The following is a 14258-nucleotide window of genomic DNA, read 5'->3' as shown; positions in this document are numbered from 1 at the left end:
AAACATTTATAAGACTCCCTAAACACATAATAAGACTCTCTAAGCATATATAAGACTCCCTAAACATATATAAGACTTAATATAAGACTTAGACTCCTAAATACATATACACCCCTAAACATATATAAGACTCTAAAACACAAAAAGACTCCACACATATAAGACTCCTTAAACACACAATAAGACTCCTGAAATACATATAAGACTTCCTATACATATATAAGACTCCCTAAACACTTATAAGACTCCCTATGCTCGAGTATGAGATATAAGACTCATACCCCATCTATATATAAGACTCCCAGATGGTGTAATGACTCGGGTGTTATGATTCTTTGTCATAGTAAACATGAGGCTAATGGAGGGAGGGGGAGGAAGGGAGGAGGGAGGGAAGGGAGGAGGGAAAGAGGGAGGTAAGAAGGTGAAGAGAGAATATGGAAGAGAAGGATGAAGGGGTGGGAGGGGGAGAAGGAGGGAGAAGGAAGATTTAGTTGAGAATATCAGTTTGTCTGTCTGTATGTATGTATGTATGTATGTATGTATGTATGTACAGGTGTGACAGACGTAGATAACAGTCAAACTTAAGTAGATGGGAGAGATAGCGATATGAGTTAGGAGATAATAGGGAGATAATAGGGAAGAGATAAGGGGTTAACCAGCTGTTTTGAAGTCTCTTAGTAAGTGTGTTTGAGAATCTCGTAATTGTGGTTCCATTTACGAGAAATTTCCTCAAATCAGCATTGAGGAAATTACTGTGATTATTGTTTATTGGTGTGTGTGTGTGTGTGTGTGTGTGTGTGTGTGTGGTGTGTGTTTTTTTCTGCCAGCCTGTAATTTTGTGTCTGTCTGTCTGTCTGTCTGTCGGTCGCTCTCTTTGAAAGTGAGTGAGTGAAAATTAACAAATATACCATTAACAAAATAGATGATTAACAAAGATGATTTACCTAAAATTATCAAATTATTGAACCAATTTTATTACGTAATTTCCTTTCCTTTGTTTCAGTGGGACACAGAAGGTCAGGTCACGAGGTCAAGTCTTGGTGTTAAAGGTGTTAATTTGTGTCAAGTCTTACAGCTCAAGGATCAAGTCTTACTGTCAAGGGTCAAGTCTTACTGTCAAGGGTCATGTCTTACTGTCAAGGGTCAGGTCTTACTGTTAAGGGTCAGGTCTCACTGTCAAGGGTCAGGTCTCACTGTCAAGGGTCAAGTCCTGCTTCGCTGGCGGGCCAAGCTTACTGTCAAGGGTCAGGTCTTACTGTCAAGGGTCAGGTCTTTACTGTCAAGGGTCAGGTCTTACTGTCAAGGGTCAGGTCTTACTGTCAAGGATCAAGTCTTTACTCGTCAAGTGTCAGGTCTTACTGTCAAGGGTCAAGTTCTTACTGTCAAGGGTCAAGTCTTACTGCTGGCGATCAAGTTCTTACTGTGGTCAGTCTTACTGTCAAGGGTCAAGTCTTACTGTCAAGGGTGTCTTACTGTCAAGGGTCAGGTCTTACTGTCAAGGGTTGGGGTCTTTACTGTCAAGGGTCAAGTCATGTATGTGTGATTTGATTTGATTTGATTTTGCTGCTTACAGTGGCTACTTTTATTGTGCACCACACCCATCCAGTGAGCAAGGATTACAGAGTAGAGTTTACAACGGGTCATAATAATTAACCCCCGTTGTCAGGATATTATGGCACTGAATGTTACACAGTATTTCAATCACATTATTTGTTTAGTTCTATAAATAAAGGGTAACTTATTCACAAAAGCGTGAGTACAGGTGTGTGTGTGTGGTAGACCCCAATTCTGGTAGACCCCAGTCCTCGTTGGCCCCAGTCCTCGTAGACCCCAGTTCTGGTGGACTCCCGGTTCTGGTAGACCCTACTGGTAGACCCTAGTTCTGGTAGATCCCAGTCCTGATAGACCCAAGTTACGGTAGACCCCAGTGCTGGTAGACCCCACAGCTGGTAGACCCCACTGCTGGTAGGCCCCAGTTCTGGTAGACCCCAGTTCTGGTAGACCCCCAGCTCTGAAAGTCCCCAGTCCTGATAGACCCCACTTACAGTAGACCCCAGTTACGGCGGACCCCAGTTCTAGTAGACCCCACTGCTGGTAGACCCCACTGCTGGTAGACCCACTGCTGGTAGACCACTGCAGACCCCCACTCCTGGTAGACCCCACTGCTGGTAGGACCCCACTGCTGGTGGACCCACTGCTGGAGACCCCACTCCTGGTAGACCCCACTGCTGGTAGACCCCACTGCTGGTAGAGCCCCACTCCTGGTAGACCCCACTGCTGGTAGACCCCACTGCTGGTAGACCCCCACTCCTGGTAGACCCCCACTCCTAGACCCACTCCTGGTAGACCCCACTGCTGGTAGACCCCACTGCTGGTAGACCCCCACTGCTGGTAGACCCCACTGCTGGTAGACCCCACTGCTGGTAGACCCCCACTCCTGGTAGACCCCACCCTTGGTAGCCTCATGCTGGACCCCAACTGGTTGTAGACCCCACTGCTGGTAGACCCTGGTACCATTAAACACTACTACTGGTTTCTTTCTGAACTTTACAGAAAATAATTTTAAAGACCCACTCTTGCTCTCTTGCTCTTTCTCCCTCTCTCGCTTACAGGCTCGCATTCTGTTTCTCTTTATTTTCTCTCTCCCTTGTCTCTTTCCTTTCTCTGTTTTCTTTCTCTTACTTCCTTTCTTTTTCCCCTTTCTCTCCCCGTCCACTATATACCTGGCAAACATCGGTGTCCACAATAACGGTATATTTTACCTCGCCAGTCATGGTTTAAAATTTACCTGAAATTTTCTAAAACGGTCGAAGAAATCCACCCCGATAGAGCTCAGTACGTGAAAGTGTGTGTGTGTGTGTGTGTGTGTGTGTGTGTGTGTTACTCAGGCAGAGAGTGAAACTGAGCCGTTTCTTCCACGCCATTTGCCTCTGTCTGCAGCAGTAATTGGGGACCTGAATGTTAATCGATTTGTTGATCGTATTCCGGGATAATGGTTAGCCAGTGCAGTTGGCGAGTTGTCCGGTCTTCTCGGACTATTCCTTGACACTGGGTCATGCTTCTCCTTAACTCAGGGTGCGGTTATTGTGTTGGCGACAGCTTCTACACCTTAAACAAATTCACTAATACATGAACACCCTTGCTCATACATGCACACACACACACAATACAGTCATGAGTAAGCACACACACACACACACAATACAGTCATGAGTAAGCACACACACACACGCGCGCACACTAGACATGTTGAGACGTGTTTCCCCAGCTGTGAGACGATAATAAGTTTATCACTAGATACAGGTTGGATAAACAAGGCGATATCCCACAGACTACTGGCGCCACTGTTATACCCGTATTTAAGGGGGGGTCATAAGTGGACAACCTCTCTCTCTCAGTACAGTTTTGAATTCATTATAAATATTACTATTTTCTAACCATCAAATAAAGCTAAGAGAGAGAGAGAGAGAGAGAGAGAGAGAGAGAGAGAGAGAGAGAGAGAGAGAGAATTTTCCCAAACCCGTGTGCCTCAGCCAATCACAAGCTCACACTGACTACCAGAAATAAAATGTAGGCGGGGCATCTCACGAAGGATTTCACTCCTCGGCCAATCAACGCCCTGGGACTTGATTCCATATAAGCAAGTAGGAGGGGCATGGGGAGGCGCTGGACCAATCAGAAGCTCATACTTCACCCTATGTAAGCAAATATCAGAGACTAAGAGCAGCCAGTAATGAGGTTATGTCTGAAGGATGATGTACGTGGCACCTCCAGAATGACATTGGGATGATAGCACTATGTGTAGATTGTCGATAAGGGCGGATGTCGCACTCGGTTATTAAGGGATGGTCACCCTTACTAGAACTCATGGCTTAGTACTATTATGCTCCACTCGTACCCATGGATAATGGACTTAATTCAGTCTGTTAATAAAGTCGTTTCTCGTACCAATTTAACCTGGGATTATGACCTTTTCAACAGTTGTGGTTTAGCTCCTCATTGCCTTGGCTCGACCCCAGAATGAAGGGATTAACGTCAAGCTGTCGTTAAGGTCACTTTTTATACCCGGTTGGCGAGGCCCTGTGACCCCTACTGGCGCTAGTTGGTTAACACGCTCATGCCCCGCACAAGCAAGGCCAGGTGGTGATAGAGGCGAACTTCCCGTTACAACAATGTAATAAATTTATCGATTTATTAAACCAGCTGTTATGTGTTTGTTTGTTTGTTTGTTTGTTTGTTTGTTTGCGTATTTGAATTATCCTTGTCCCAAGTCCTCTGCTTCAGCCCTTAACCCCCAGCCCTCAGTCCTCACCCCTTTACTGCTCAGCCCTCACTCCTCACCCCTCTACCCTCACCCCTCACCCCTCTACCCTCATCCATCTACCCTCACCCTCTACCCTCTGCCCTCACCCCTCTACCCTCAACCCCTCTAACCCTCACCCCTCACCCCTCTACACCTCTACACTTCCCCACCCCTCTACCCTCCACCCCTCTAACCCTCACCCCTCTACCCCTCACCCCTCACCCCTCACCCCTCCCACCCCTCCCCCTCACCCCTCACCCCACCCCCACCCCTCCCCTCCCCTCACCCTCTACCCACCCCTCTACCCTCACCCCTCAACCCCTCACCCCTCCCCCCCTCTACCCCTCTACCCCTCTACCCTCACCCCTCACCCTCTAACCCCTCCCCTCTACCCCTCTAACCCTCTACCCCTCTACCCTCACCCTCTAACCCCTCACCCCTCACCCTCACCCCTCACCTCTACCCTCACCTCTACCTCACCCTCTCACCCTACCCTCACCCTCTAACCCTCTACCCTCACCCTCTCCACACCCCTCACCTCTAACCTCCCTCACCCCTCACCCCTCACCCCTCTAACCCCTCCCCCTCACCTCTACCCTCTCTAACCCTCACCCCTCACCCCTCACCCTACCCCTCTACCCCTCACCCCCTACCCCACCCTCACCCAACCCTCTCTAACCCTCTACCCCTCTAACCCCTCACCCCTCTACCCTCTCACCTCTACCCCTACCCTCCCCCCTCTCTAACCCCTCACCCCTCACCCCTCTACCCCTCTAACCCCTCTACCCTCACCCTCAACCCTCTACCCCTCACCCCTCTACCCCTCAACCCCTCACCCCTCTACCCCTCTAACCCTCACCCCTCCCACCCCTCACCCTCTACCCTCTACCCCCTCACCCCTCTACCTCACCCCTCTAACCCTCACCCCTCTACCCTCACCCCTCTAACCCCTCTACCCTCTCTACCCCTACACCCCTCTACCCCTCACCCCTCTACCCTCACCCTCACCCCTCCCTCACCCCTCTAACCTCACCCTCACCCTCACCCTCTAACCCTCACCCCTAACCCTCACCACCCCCCTAACCCCACCTCACCCCTCCCACCCACAACCCTCACCCCTCTACCCTCACCCCTCTACCCTCACCCCTCTAACCCTCACCGCTTTACCCTCTACCCTCACCTCTCTAACCCTCACCCCCACCTCACCCTTCTAACCCCCACCTCACCCCTCTACTCCCCACCTCACCCTCTACCCTCCCACCCTCACCCCTCTAACCCTCACCTCACCCCTCTACCTCACCCTAACTCCTCACCTCACCCTCACCTCTTCACCCTCACCTCTACCTCACCCCCAACCCCCACCTCACCCCTCTAACCACCTCACACCACTCACCTCACCCCTGTAACCTCACCCCTGTAACCCTCACCCTGTAACCTCACCCCTGTAACCTCACTTCACCTCACTTTTACCTCCCACTCCCTCACCTTCTAACCTCACCGCTTTACCCTCTACCCTCACCTCTCTAACCCTCACCGCTCAGTAGCTGGTGAGGAAAATCTGAATAAATTGAGTATATTCGACAATCAGGTGGCGGCCGCTGTCTGTGTTATCAGTGGGTGGCGCCAGTCTGGAGTGTGACGCTATTGTTGTGTTAGTCTGACAGCCTGCTCTGCCTTCCTCACTCTCTGTCTACCGGCCTGTCTGTGTGTCTTATAGCCTGTCTTTGTGTGTGTGTGTGTGTGTGTGTGTGTGTGTGTGTGTGTTATCAGTAGGTGGCGTCAGTCTGAGATGTGACGTTATTGCTGTATTAGCCTGACAGTCTATATACCAGCTTGTCTGTCTGTGTGTCTGTGTGTCTTATAGCCTGTCTGTGTGTCTGTAGCTCGTGTCATAGCTGAGTGTCTGCGTGTATGTAGTGTTATGGGTGGGAACGAGAGAGTCGGCATAAATGGTACAAAAAATTCAACTGGGGATAACGTCACCAGTGGAGTTCCTCAAGGCTCTGTACTGGGACCCACACTATTATATACATTAACGATATGGATATAGGCGAATATAGGCATAGACAAAAGTAAATTAGCTATTGACACAAATATAGACAGTGTAATTAAACCTGACGAAGAATCAGAAAAATTATAGGAATATCTGAACAAATTTTTAATCTGGATTGAAAAAAATGACATGTTATGGAATGGACACAGAAGAATAAGCTACTAACTAGATTGAGAGAAAGATTTAAGAGTAATGATAAGTAGGAACATTTAGACCAAGACAGTAATGTGTGTATGTACTGTACTAGACAAGGCTAACAGGGTGAGAGGGTTCATATCAAGGAGACCAAGTGACACAAGAAGCGATAGTTTCGCGTGTTAAGAGAGGTGAGGTGGGAGGTATGGTGGGTTATTATCATATATGAAAGATGAGTGTGTGTTAGGGAGGTGAGGTGGATGGAGGTTACAGGTTAGGGGTGATATGTTATATTATTTAATGTATAAATGAAAGATAGGTTGTATTTAAACTACCAAACCAGGAACGAACTCAGCAATAGTTTTAACTAAGACACATATATTTAGACAGGGATTAAGTAAATATTGGTTTGAAAATAGATTAGTGGAAATTACCAAATACGACCCCACTGGGAAGCTTCAAATATAGGTTGGACAGATTATATGAGTGATATTGGCTGGGTGGGTGGGGTTGGGAGGAACTGGGCGGGGCTGATTGGGGCTGTGGTCTGTTTGGGGGTCTGGGTGAGGCTGATGGGCTAGATGGTGAGTGGGTGGGGTCTCAGTTGGTCTGGGTGGGGCTGAGTGGGGTTTGATTTGTTTCTGGGTGGTGACGATTGGGACTAGCTGGGGTCTGGGGTACTGGATGGACCAACATATTATTGCTGTTTCCTTCATTCATTCTTATGGTCTTATTGCCTGACAGCTTACCTCACTGTCTTGCAACCTGTTTAACTGTCTCTAGCCTGCGTCTAAACTGTCTGTCTGTCTGTCTGTCTGTCTGTCTGTCTGTTAGAGGTTATGGATCTTGTAAAGGTCTGCTCTCTCTCTGTCTCTATTAGAACCATAATAATAACAACACACCATAATGCACCACTAGACAGTATCGAGAGGCCATTAAGTAGTTAAGATCACCAGCCAATCAGAGAGCGTCTTGGAATATTCAGAATTTTATGGTGTATTAAATCCGTTCATAAGTAATTTAGTAGATACTTAAGGCAAGACGATGTACTTTATAATATGTGTGTGTGTGTGTGTGTGTGTTTGTTTATATGGAAAATAGTAGATAGATAGATAGAAACACAAACAAACAGAAACAAACAGACACAAACCCTAACACCACGCAAACAAACAAACCATCAATTATGAATTACCCAGGTCACGAATAATCCCAATTAGATATTTGACCACCCCCCTCATCACAGGTCACGAGAGGTCAAGGAACACCACGATTTGACCTGGTTCATTGGAAGGTTAATGATCCTATTTTAATTGGTACTACTTAAAGATTTACTCGACTCTAAATTGTGTAGATCGTTTGTGATAAAATTGGCTTTTAATACTCTGTTTGGAAATGGGGGTGTCCTAACCTAACCAAGCACCGAATCACACCACACCATACCACACCATCACTTTCAATACACTATCACCACCACACCATACTACACTACCACACCACACTACCACACCACACTATCACACCATCACTATCACACCACACCACACCACCACACCACACAACCACACCACACCACCACACCATCACCACACTACCACACCACACTATCAAACCATCACTATCACACCACACCACAGTGGCATCATACTTGTTGTGTTGTTACCAAATATAACCATCACGTCATCCAGCTTCCCCTGTCTCTTATCTCCAGCATTCTCCTGCTGTTATCTCTCTCTCTCTTCTCTTATCTCTCCTCTCCCGCTAACAGGTGGTAATGGCTGTTGGGGGGGTGGGAGAGAGAGAGAGAGAGAGAGAGAGAGGTTATGCCTGTGGTTTCCTTCCTTCTTCTCCAATCCTCTCGTCTCTCTCTCCTTCTCTCTCTCCTCACCACCGTCCTTCCTATTCACATTCCTTACTTCTCTCCTTCACACCCTCCTCCCCCCCTCAAAAAAAAACCTAACGAAATATAACCAAGATCTAACCACTGACCTTCAAGCATATAACCACCACCTTATATAATGTCTGGATTATATACGCTATAATGGCAGACCCAGAGTATAACTTGATATATGAGATTAGGTTTGTTGTGTGAAATGAGTCCTTGAGGCTGGAGGGTTGTAAAAATGTTGAGTGGTTTTGTGACTCCTCCTCCCTCCCCCTCCTCCTCCCTCCTCCCCTCCTCCTCCTTCCTTCCTTCCTCCTCCTCCTCCCTCCTCCTCCTCCTCCCCCCTCCTTCCTCCTCCTTCCTTCCTTCCTCTCCCTCCTCCTCCCTCCTCCCCTCCTCCTCTCTCTCCTCCTCCCTCCCTCCCTCCCTCCTCCCTCCTCCTCCTCCTCCTCCTCCTCCTCTCCTCCTCCTCCTCCTCCTCCTCCTCCTCCTCCTCTCTCTCTGCTCTCTCACCAGGGTAAATTTCAAGACACCACAGGTATGCCAGCTGACTTTAATTACGCGTGAAATCAACCCATCTCACCTGTGTGATTCCTTAGTGCTAGAGTGGCACATGGCACTCCTGGTCATTAAGGTCGGGTGTACTGTGTGGAATGAGTGGGATTTTACCCTTCATTGACTACCTGTGTCTTAGCATGATATTCCACCCAGTACTTTGGTGCTTTTCTTTTCGTTGGTTCTCTCTCTTTCTTTCTTTTTTTCTCTCTGTTTTTCTCTGTTTTACTGTCCCTTGTGTTGTTGTTCTTTGTTTCTCTCTCTGTTTATCTCTCTTTTGTCTCCTTTGCGGTTGTTTGTTCTGTTTTTAATTAATTTTTCTTTATTCTCTCTCTCTCTCTCTCTCTCTCTCTCTCTCTCTCAGCATCACTTAACCACAGTATTCCAGTGTGGTCCTGTGGTTACTGGTGAATGTCGTGATGCTGGGTTACCTGTGTGGCATGAGAGAGAGAGAGAGAGAGAGAGAGAGAGAGAGAGAGAGAGAGAGAGAGAGAGAGAGAGATATTATCCTCGTAATTTATACCAAGTTAACCTTTAGTCTCCCATTCTCTTTTTTTATTTTACTTTTTTATACCGTTTGTTTCTAATTTTTTTCCCTATTCATTAAAATTATTGTAACTTTTTTCGTTTCAATAATTTGTCATATTTTTATGTTTATGTTTATTATTCCTTTTCTTTATTTGTTTAAATTGCTTGCGTGTATATTTTCATTTTTTCTAATATTTAAATGTTTTTTTTGTGTGTGTGTGATATTTTGACTTTTTTCTTGATATTTTTTGTTGATATTTTAACACGTTTGAGGTAGTTAGGTTAAGTTAGGTTAGATTACGTTTATATAAGTTTGGCTACAATAAGTAAAGCCGGGTTGAGTTAGTGTCCCTTTGTAATCTCCCGGTCACTGCCTCCACCTCACACACACACACACACACACAGTACTTCAGGTTCTTGACTGGCGTCTTCCGGTGGCCGCTAATCTCCTCCTCACCTGCCACTGTTTACACCTGGCTAGAGATAATCAACTCTGGGTTTAGATTTGTATCTCTGCATACTGCCACTGTCAGGTAGGTATTATGTCTGATAGGTGGGGTGAGGATGGCTGATTCTACCTTTGATAGTAAATGAGGAAGGTTGAATGTGTCTGACAGGTGGGTAAGGATGGCTGATTCTATGTCTGACAGGTGAGAGAGGATGGCTTTTTTTTTGCAAAGAAAGGAGGGGTGAAAGAAGATTAGAGGTGGGGTAAGGAAGTTATAGTTCGGAAATTGAAGAAATTTAGGAGGAGGTAAGAGAGGGCGGGCTGACCGCCTAGCTAAGCTAATAGTGTGTTAGGGTTGTGTCATGGGTTAGTTATTGTCTGTCGGTACAGGCACTAGACATCCTACCATGTCCCATATATGGGTGTTTTGAGGGCCTTATTTCATATTCCGCCGACCCTACTGGCGGATGCTGGTCTAGGGGGGTTGTCTATTGCCTGGCCTTATAGATCGGGGGTGGTAATGGTTGTCATTGTCTGGTGGGAGTCTTTGAAGGAGTTCTTGCTCGGGTCGTTCTATCTTTTGCCAGACTCTGCTGGCCAGGGTGTGCAGCTGCTGGTTGATGGGTTTTATTCTCAGGTCTCTATGTATCTCGGCTGTGGTTCTGGTGAAGGGGTATCTTTACACCTATGACGAGTCTCAGGGCTTCATTTTGGACCACCTGTAATTTTAATTATTGAGTGGTGCTCATAGTATGAAGAGGTACTGCTGGGTAAGTTAATATCGGCGTGATGAATGAAGCGCTTTAAAGCTCTCTTTTTGCTTTTTCCTTCCTGGTGTGGACATGATGGGAGGTAACCTGTCGTGGATATATGCAGGCCCAGGAGGGTGCCTCTGCTTTTGAATTATTCAGAATTCGGGAAACTGGTTTGGATTTTCCATTGTTTTTAGTCATTATTTACCCTTTCTGTTTCCCTCCTGGTGTTGTCGACCTGTAACGCTCGCAATTTTCCTTGGATGTGTTGTTATTTGAGTGATGTCATCTGCATACATAATATCTTTGTTACCTATTCTGGTAGGAGGCGGGGTGTCACTTGTGTAGATGATATATAGGGTGGGGGAGGAGGACGCTTCCCTGAGGGACTCCGCTCAGGAGTGGGAAGGTCTCTCCTGTGTGTTGTCCTACCCTCAGTCTGGCATTTCTGCTGTCTAGAGAGTTGTAAAGCAGTTTTTCAATGTTGGCGGGAAGTCCGAGTTGGAGGATCTTATATTTTAGACCGTCGTGCCAGACTTTGTCAAATGCCTTCGCTACATCCCGGAGAGTTAGATTACATTGTCTACCACTCGCCGCGGCTCTGGCTGTTTTCACATGCCAGGGCTGTCGCTGTTGTGGTGGACTTCCCTTTCCTGAACCCAAATTGTCTGCAATTGACTCTGTTGGTTGTTTCCAGGTGATTTCTCAGACGGTTATTGATGATTTTTCTAGTATTTTGCCAGGTTCTTCGAGGAGGGAGATCGGTCTGTAGTTTAGTGGGACGGCGGGGTTCTTTCCCTGTTTTGGTGTTAGGGTAATAATGGCCTCTTTGAATTTAGTTGGGAAGTAGCCCGAGGCCAGGCAAGCGTTCATTGTGGTTCTCAGTCTCTCCATGGCCGGGTTGTTTATGTGGCTGAGGATCTCCTTGGTGATGCCTGAATAGCCATGGGCTTTATTTTGGTATTGGAGATGGCTGTGCTGAGTTCTTCTTCGTGGGTACCATCAAATCCCCTGTTCTCTTCATTTGTGATTTGGAAGATGTTCCTCCATATGTCCCTGAATATGGGTTCTTTGTCCTGGTCGTGTGTGGTCAGTTATATATGGTGACTCATTGCGTTCCTGGGTCGTTGTATGTATGTGAGAGCTGTTCAACTATTTAGGCCCATTTGAGGTTGCTTTATTTCAGAGATCTTGTTTCTATTTCTTCCAGTATTATTCTGTATGTATTGTACCTTACGATGTCCCAACCATGGGTCTCGGCTCTCTGTTGTAGCAGTTGGAACTGGTTTCTGAGGGCTATGAGTTCTGGAGTCTGTCGTGGGTGTGGGGGAGTTCTGTTGTGTTTGAGAGGCGTGGACTCCTGGTAGGCTGTTCCTATGGCTTCACACCATGTGTTGATTTCTTCGTCTATTCTGTTCACCGGCTGACTGTCTATGGTCTGCAGGATTGTCATGCCCTTGGCCTCAAGTTCGGCTGTAGCTTTTTCGTTGAATAGTTCCCAGTCGGTCTGCTTGGCGATCCTCCGTGGTGGAGCTGGTATAGTTATTGGTGTTGCTGAGATGGTCATGATTATAGGTAGGTGGGAAGGATGGCTGATTGTATTTCTGACAGGTGAATAAGGATGGCTGATTGCATGTCTGACAGTAAATGAGGATGGCCGATTCTATGATTGACAGGTAAAAGAGGATGGCTAAACCTACGTCTGACAGGTGAGTATTGAAGGCTTAAAGCTGAAGAAAAGCTTATTTAAAGTTGTAAATATAATTAAATCAGCTTGAAAATCCAATCACATAATGCGAAGATGTTGAAACACGTAAATATAACACAATGTTGCGGTGGCAGAGTGGATAGAGCACTGAAATCCCGTCCTAAAGGTCCCTGGTTCACGCCTAGGGTACCTGTTTAGTTCATGTAGATCAGATTTGGTACCCTAATCTAACCTAACTTGCATAAACCCTAGCAAGAGAATCAAAATAAAACAAACAAACGCAAAAATTATATAAACCTACACTCATTACAAGCACACACAGGCATAATACGGCTCATAAACAAGTGGGATCGAACCCTGAACTCATAAATGTTGGTTTCTTCAGGGTATAAACAGTAACACATCAGCCAAGTCTGTATATAAACATCTAACAGCTGATCGCCTTACACCTGTTACTCATTACGATGCGTCCCCCCCCCTCCGCCCCTCCCTCATTCATGGTTATGGGCATTCTCAGGTGTGTCTCTCCCTCCATTCATATTTTTATTGTGTAAACATTAAAAGGGTCAGGTTTCTGGGCTGCTGCTGCTGTTTTGGTCGTCTTCCTATTATTATTATTATTATTATTAGTAGTAGTAGTAGTTGTAGTAGTAGTAGTAGTAGTAGTAATAGTAGCGAGCTTTCTTCGACATCAGGATTTTTGATCCCATGGCCGCATGTCACCGTAGCCTAGCTCTCGATGCTGCACATAGGAGGAACGAGAACGACAAGAGAAGGTCATATGGGGAGAGAATTCAAAACGTTGATCAATGCAGTTTCACTCCTCTAGTGTTCACAACCTCTGGTGGGATGGGACCAAGTGCAAGATGTTTCTACGCCAGACTCGCGGAGGAGGTCTCCGAACAGAAGCAGCAGCCCAGAAGTTATGTTCCAGCCTGGATGAGATGTCGACTGTCTTTCTCTCTCCTTCGGTCGGCTTTGCTCTGCCTGAGGGGAACGAGAGCTTCTGCCCCAACTCCGACAACTGCTGCAGATATTGACTGTGAGGCTACAGTCACTGAATGCTGCATAGATCTGCGGCTCAACTAATTTAACACATAGGATAGCTACTTATGTATTAGGATATTTAATATTAAGGTAATTAAATGGTGGCGAAGGTGTGGCTATTGGGGGAGGCTGGAGGCCACGATAAAAAAAAAGTAGTAGTAGTAGTAGTAGTAGTGGTAGAAGTAGTAGTAGTAGTGGTAGAAGTAATAGTCGTAATGGTAGGAGTATTAGTGTTATCAATTTATCACCATCATCACCATCATCATCATCATCATCATCATCATCACCACCATCATCATCATCATCATCATCATCAACTAAAATACAAACACCCATCATTAAGTATTTCGGAACAGTGACTAAACAGCGTCATTCGTTATACCAGATTTAAATATTTATTAAGTATGCTGGACAGGTATGCGGCTCATACTAGCGCCTACTCGAGCATATCTTGGCAGGTATACTCGCCTTAGGATTATGCTATGCTGGCAGTCATAGGTATGTTGGTATGTTGGAGGCAAATTACATACATGAATGCCCCTGTCAGATAGACCTTGTGTGGGTGTCTATGTGTCTGTCTGTGTCTGTCTGTGTCTGTTTACATTATCTTATTTACCTACTAGCCACCCACTAGAGGCTGCCATGTCGAGGGAAGAAGCACAGTACTTTTCTCTATACCACAGCTTGGACTGGTAAACCGTTCTATAGCTCTCCCAGCCTCTGTGTAAAGAAGTATTTCCTTATGGTCGTTCTGCTTGATAACTTAGCCAGCTTGTAGTTATGTCTCCTCGTGTTGGTGGTGCGTGACATCACAAAGAAATATCCCGGGGTCATGTTTTTCACCACT

The 14258-nt window shown here is 46.4% G+C and overlaps 1 protein-coding gene across 1 annotated transcript; it reads right to left on the bottom strand.

The window, feature by feature from the left end:
• Window positions 1–1863: 1863 nt before the first annotated feature.
• LOC121870844 (protein rtoA-like) lies at window positions 1864–2466 on the bottom strand. The gene has a single exon (XM_042372813.1). The coding sequence runs from the start codon at window positions 2464–2466 to the stop codon at window positions 1864–1866; it is 603 nt and encodes a 200-aa protein (XP_042228747.1).
• Between the last annotated feature and the right edge of the window lie 11792 nt (window positions 2467–14258).

This window comes from Homarus americanus, unplaced genomic scaffold, assembly GCF_018991925.1.
Source record: "Homarus americanus isolate GMGI-L3 unplaced genomic scaffold, GMGI_Hamer_2.0 scaffold21823, whole genome shotgun sequence".
Classification (NCBI taxonomy): domain Eukaryota; kingdom Metazoa; phylum Arthropoda; class Malacostraca; order Decapoda; family Nephropidae; genus Homarus; species Homarus americanus.
This window is presented reverse-complemented; position numbering and strand designations above follow the sequence as displayed.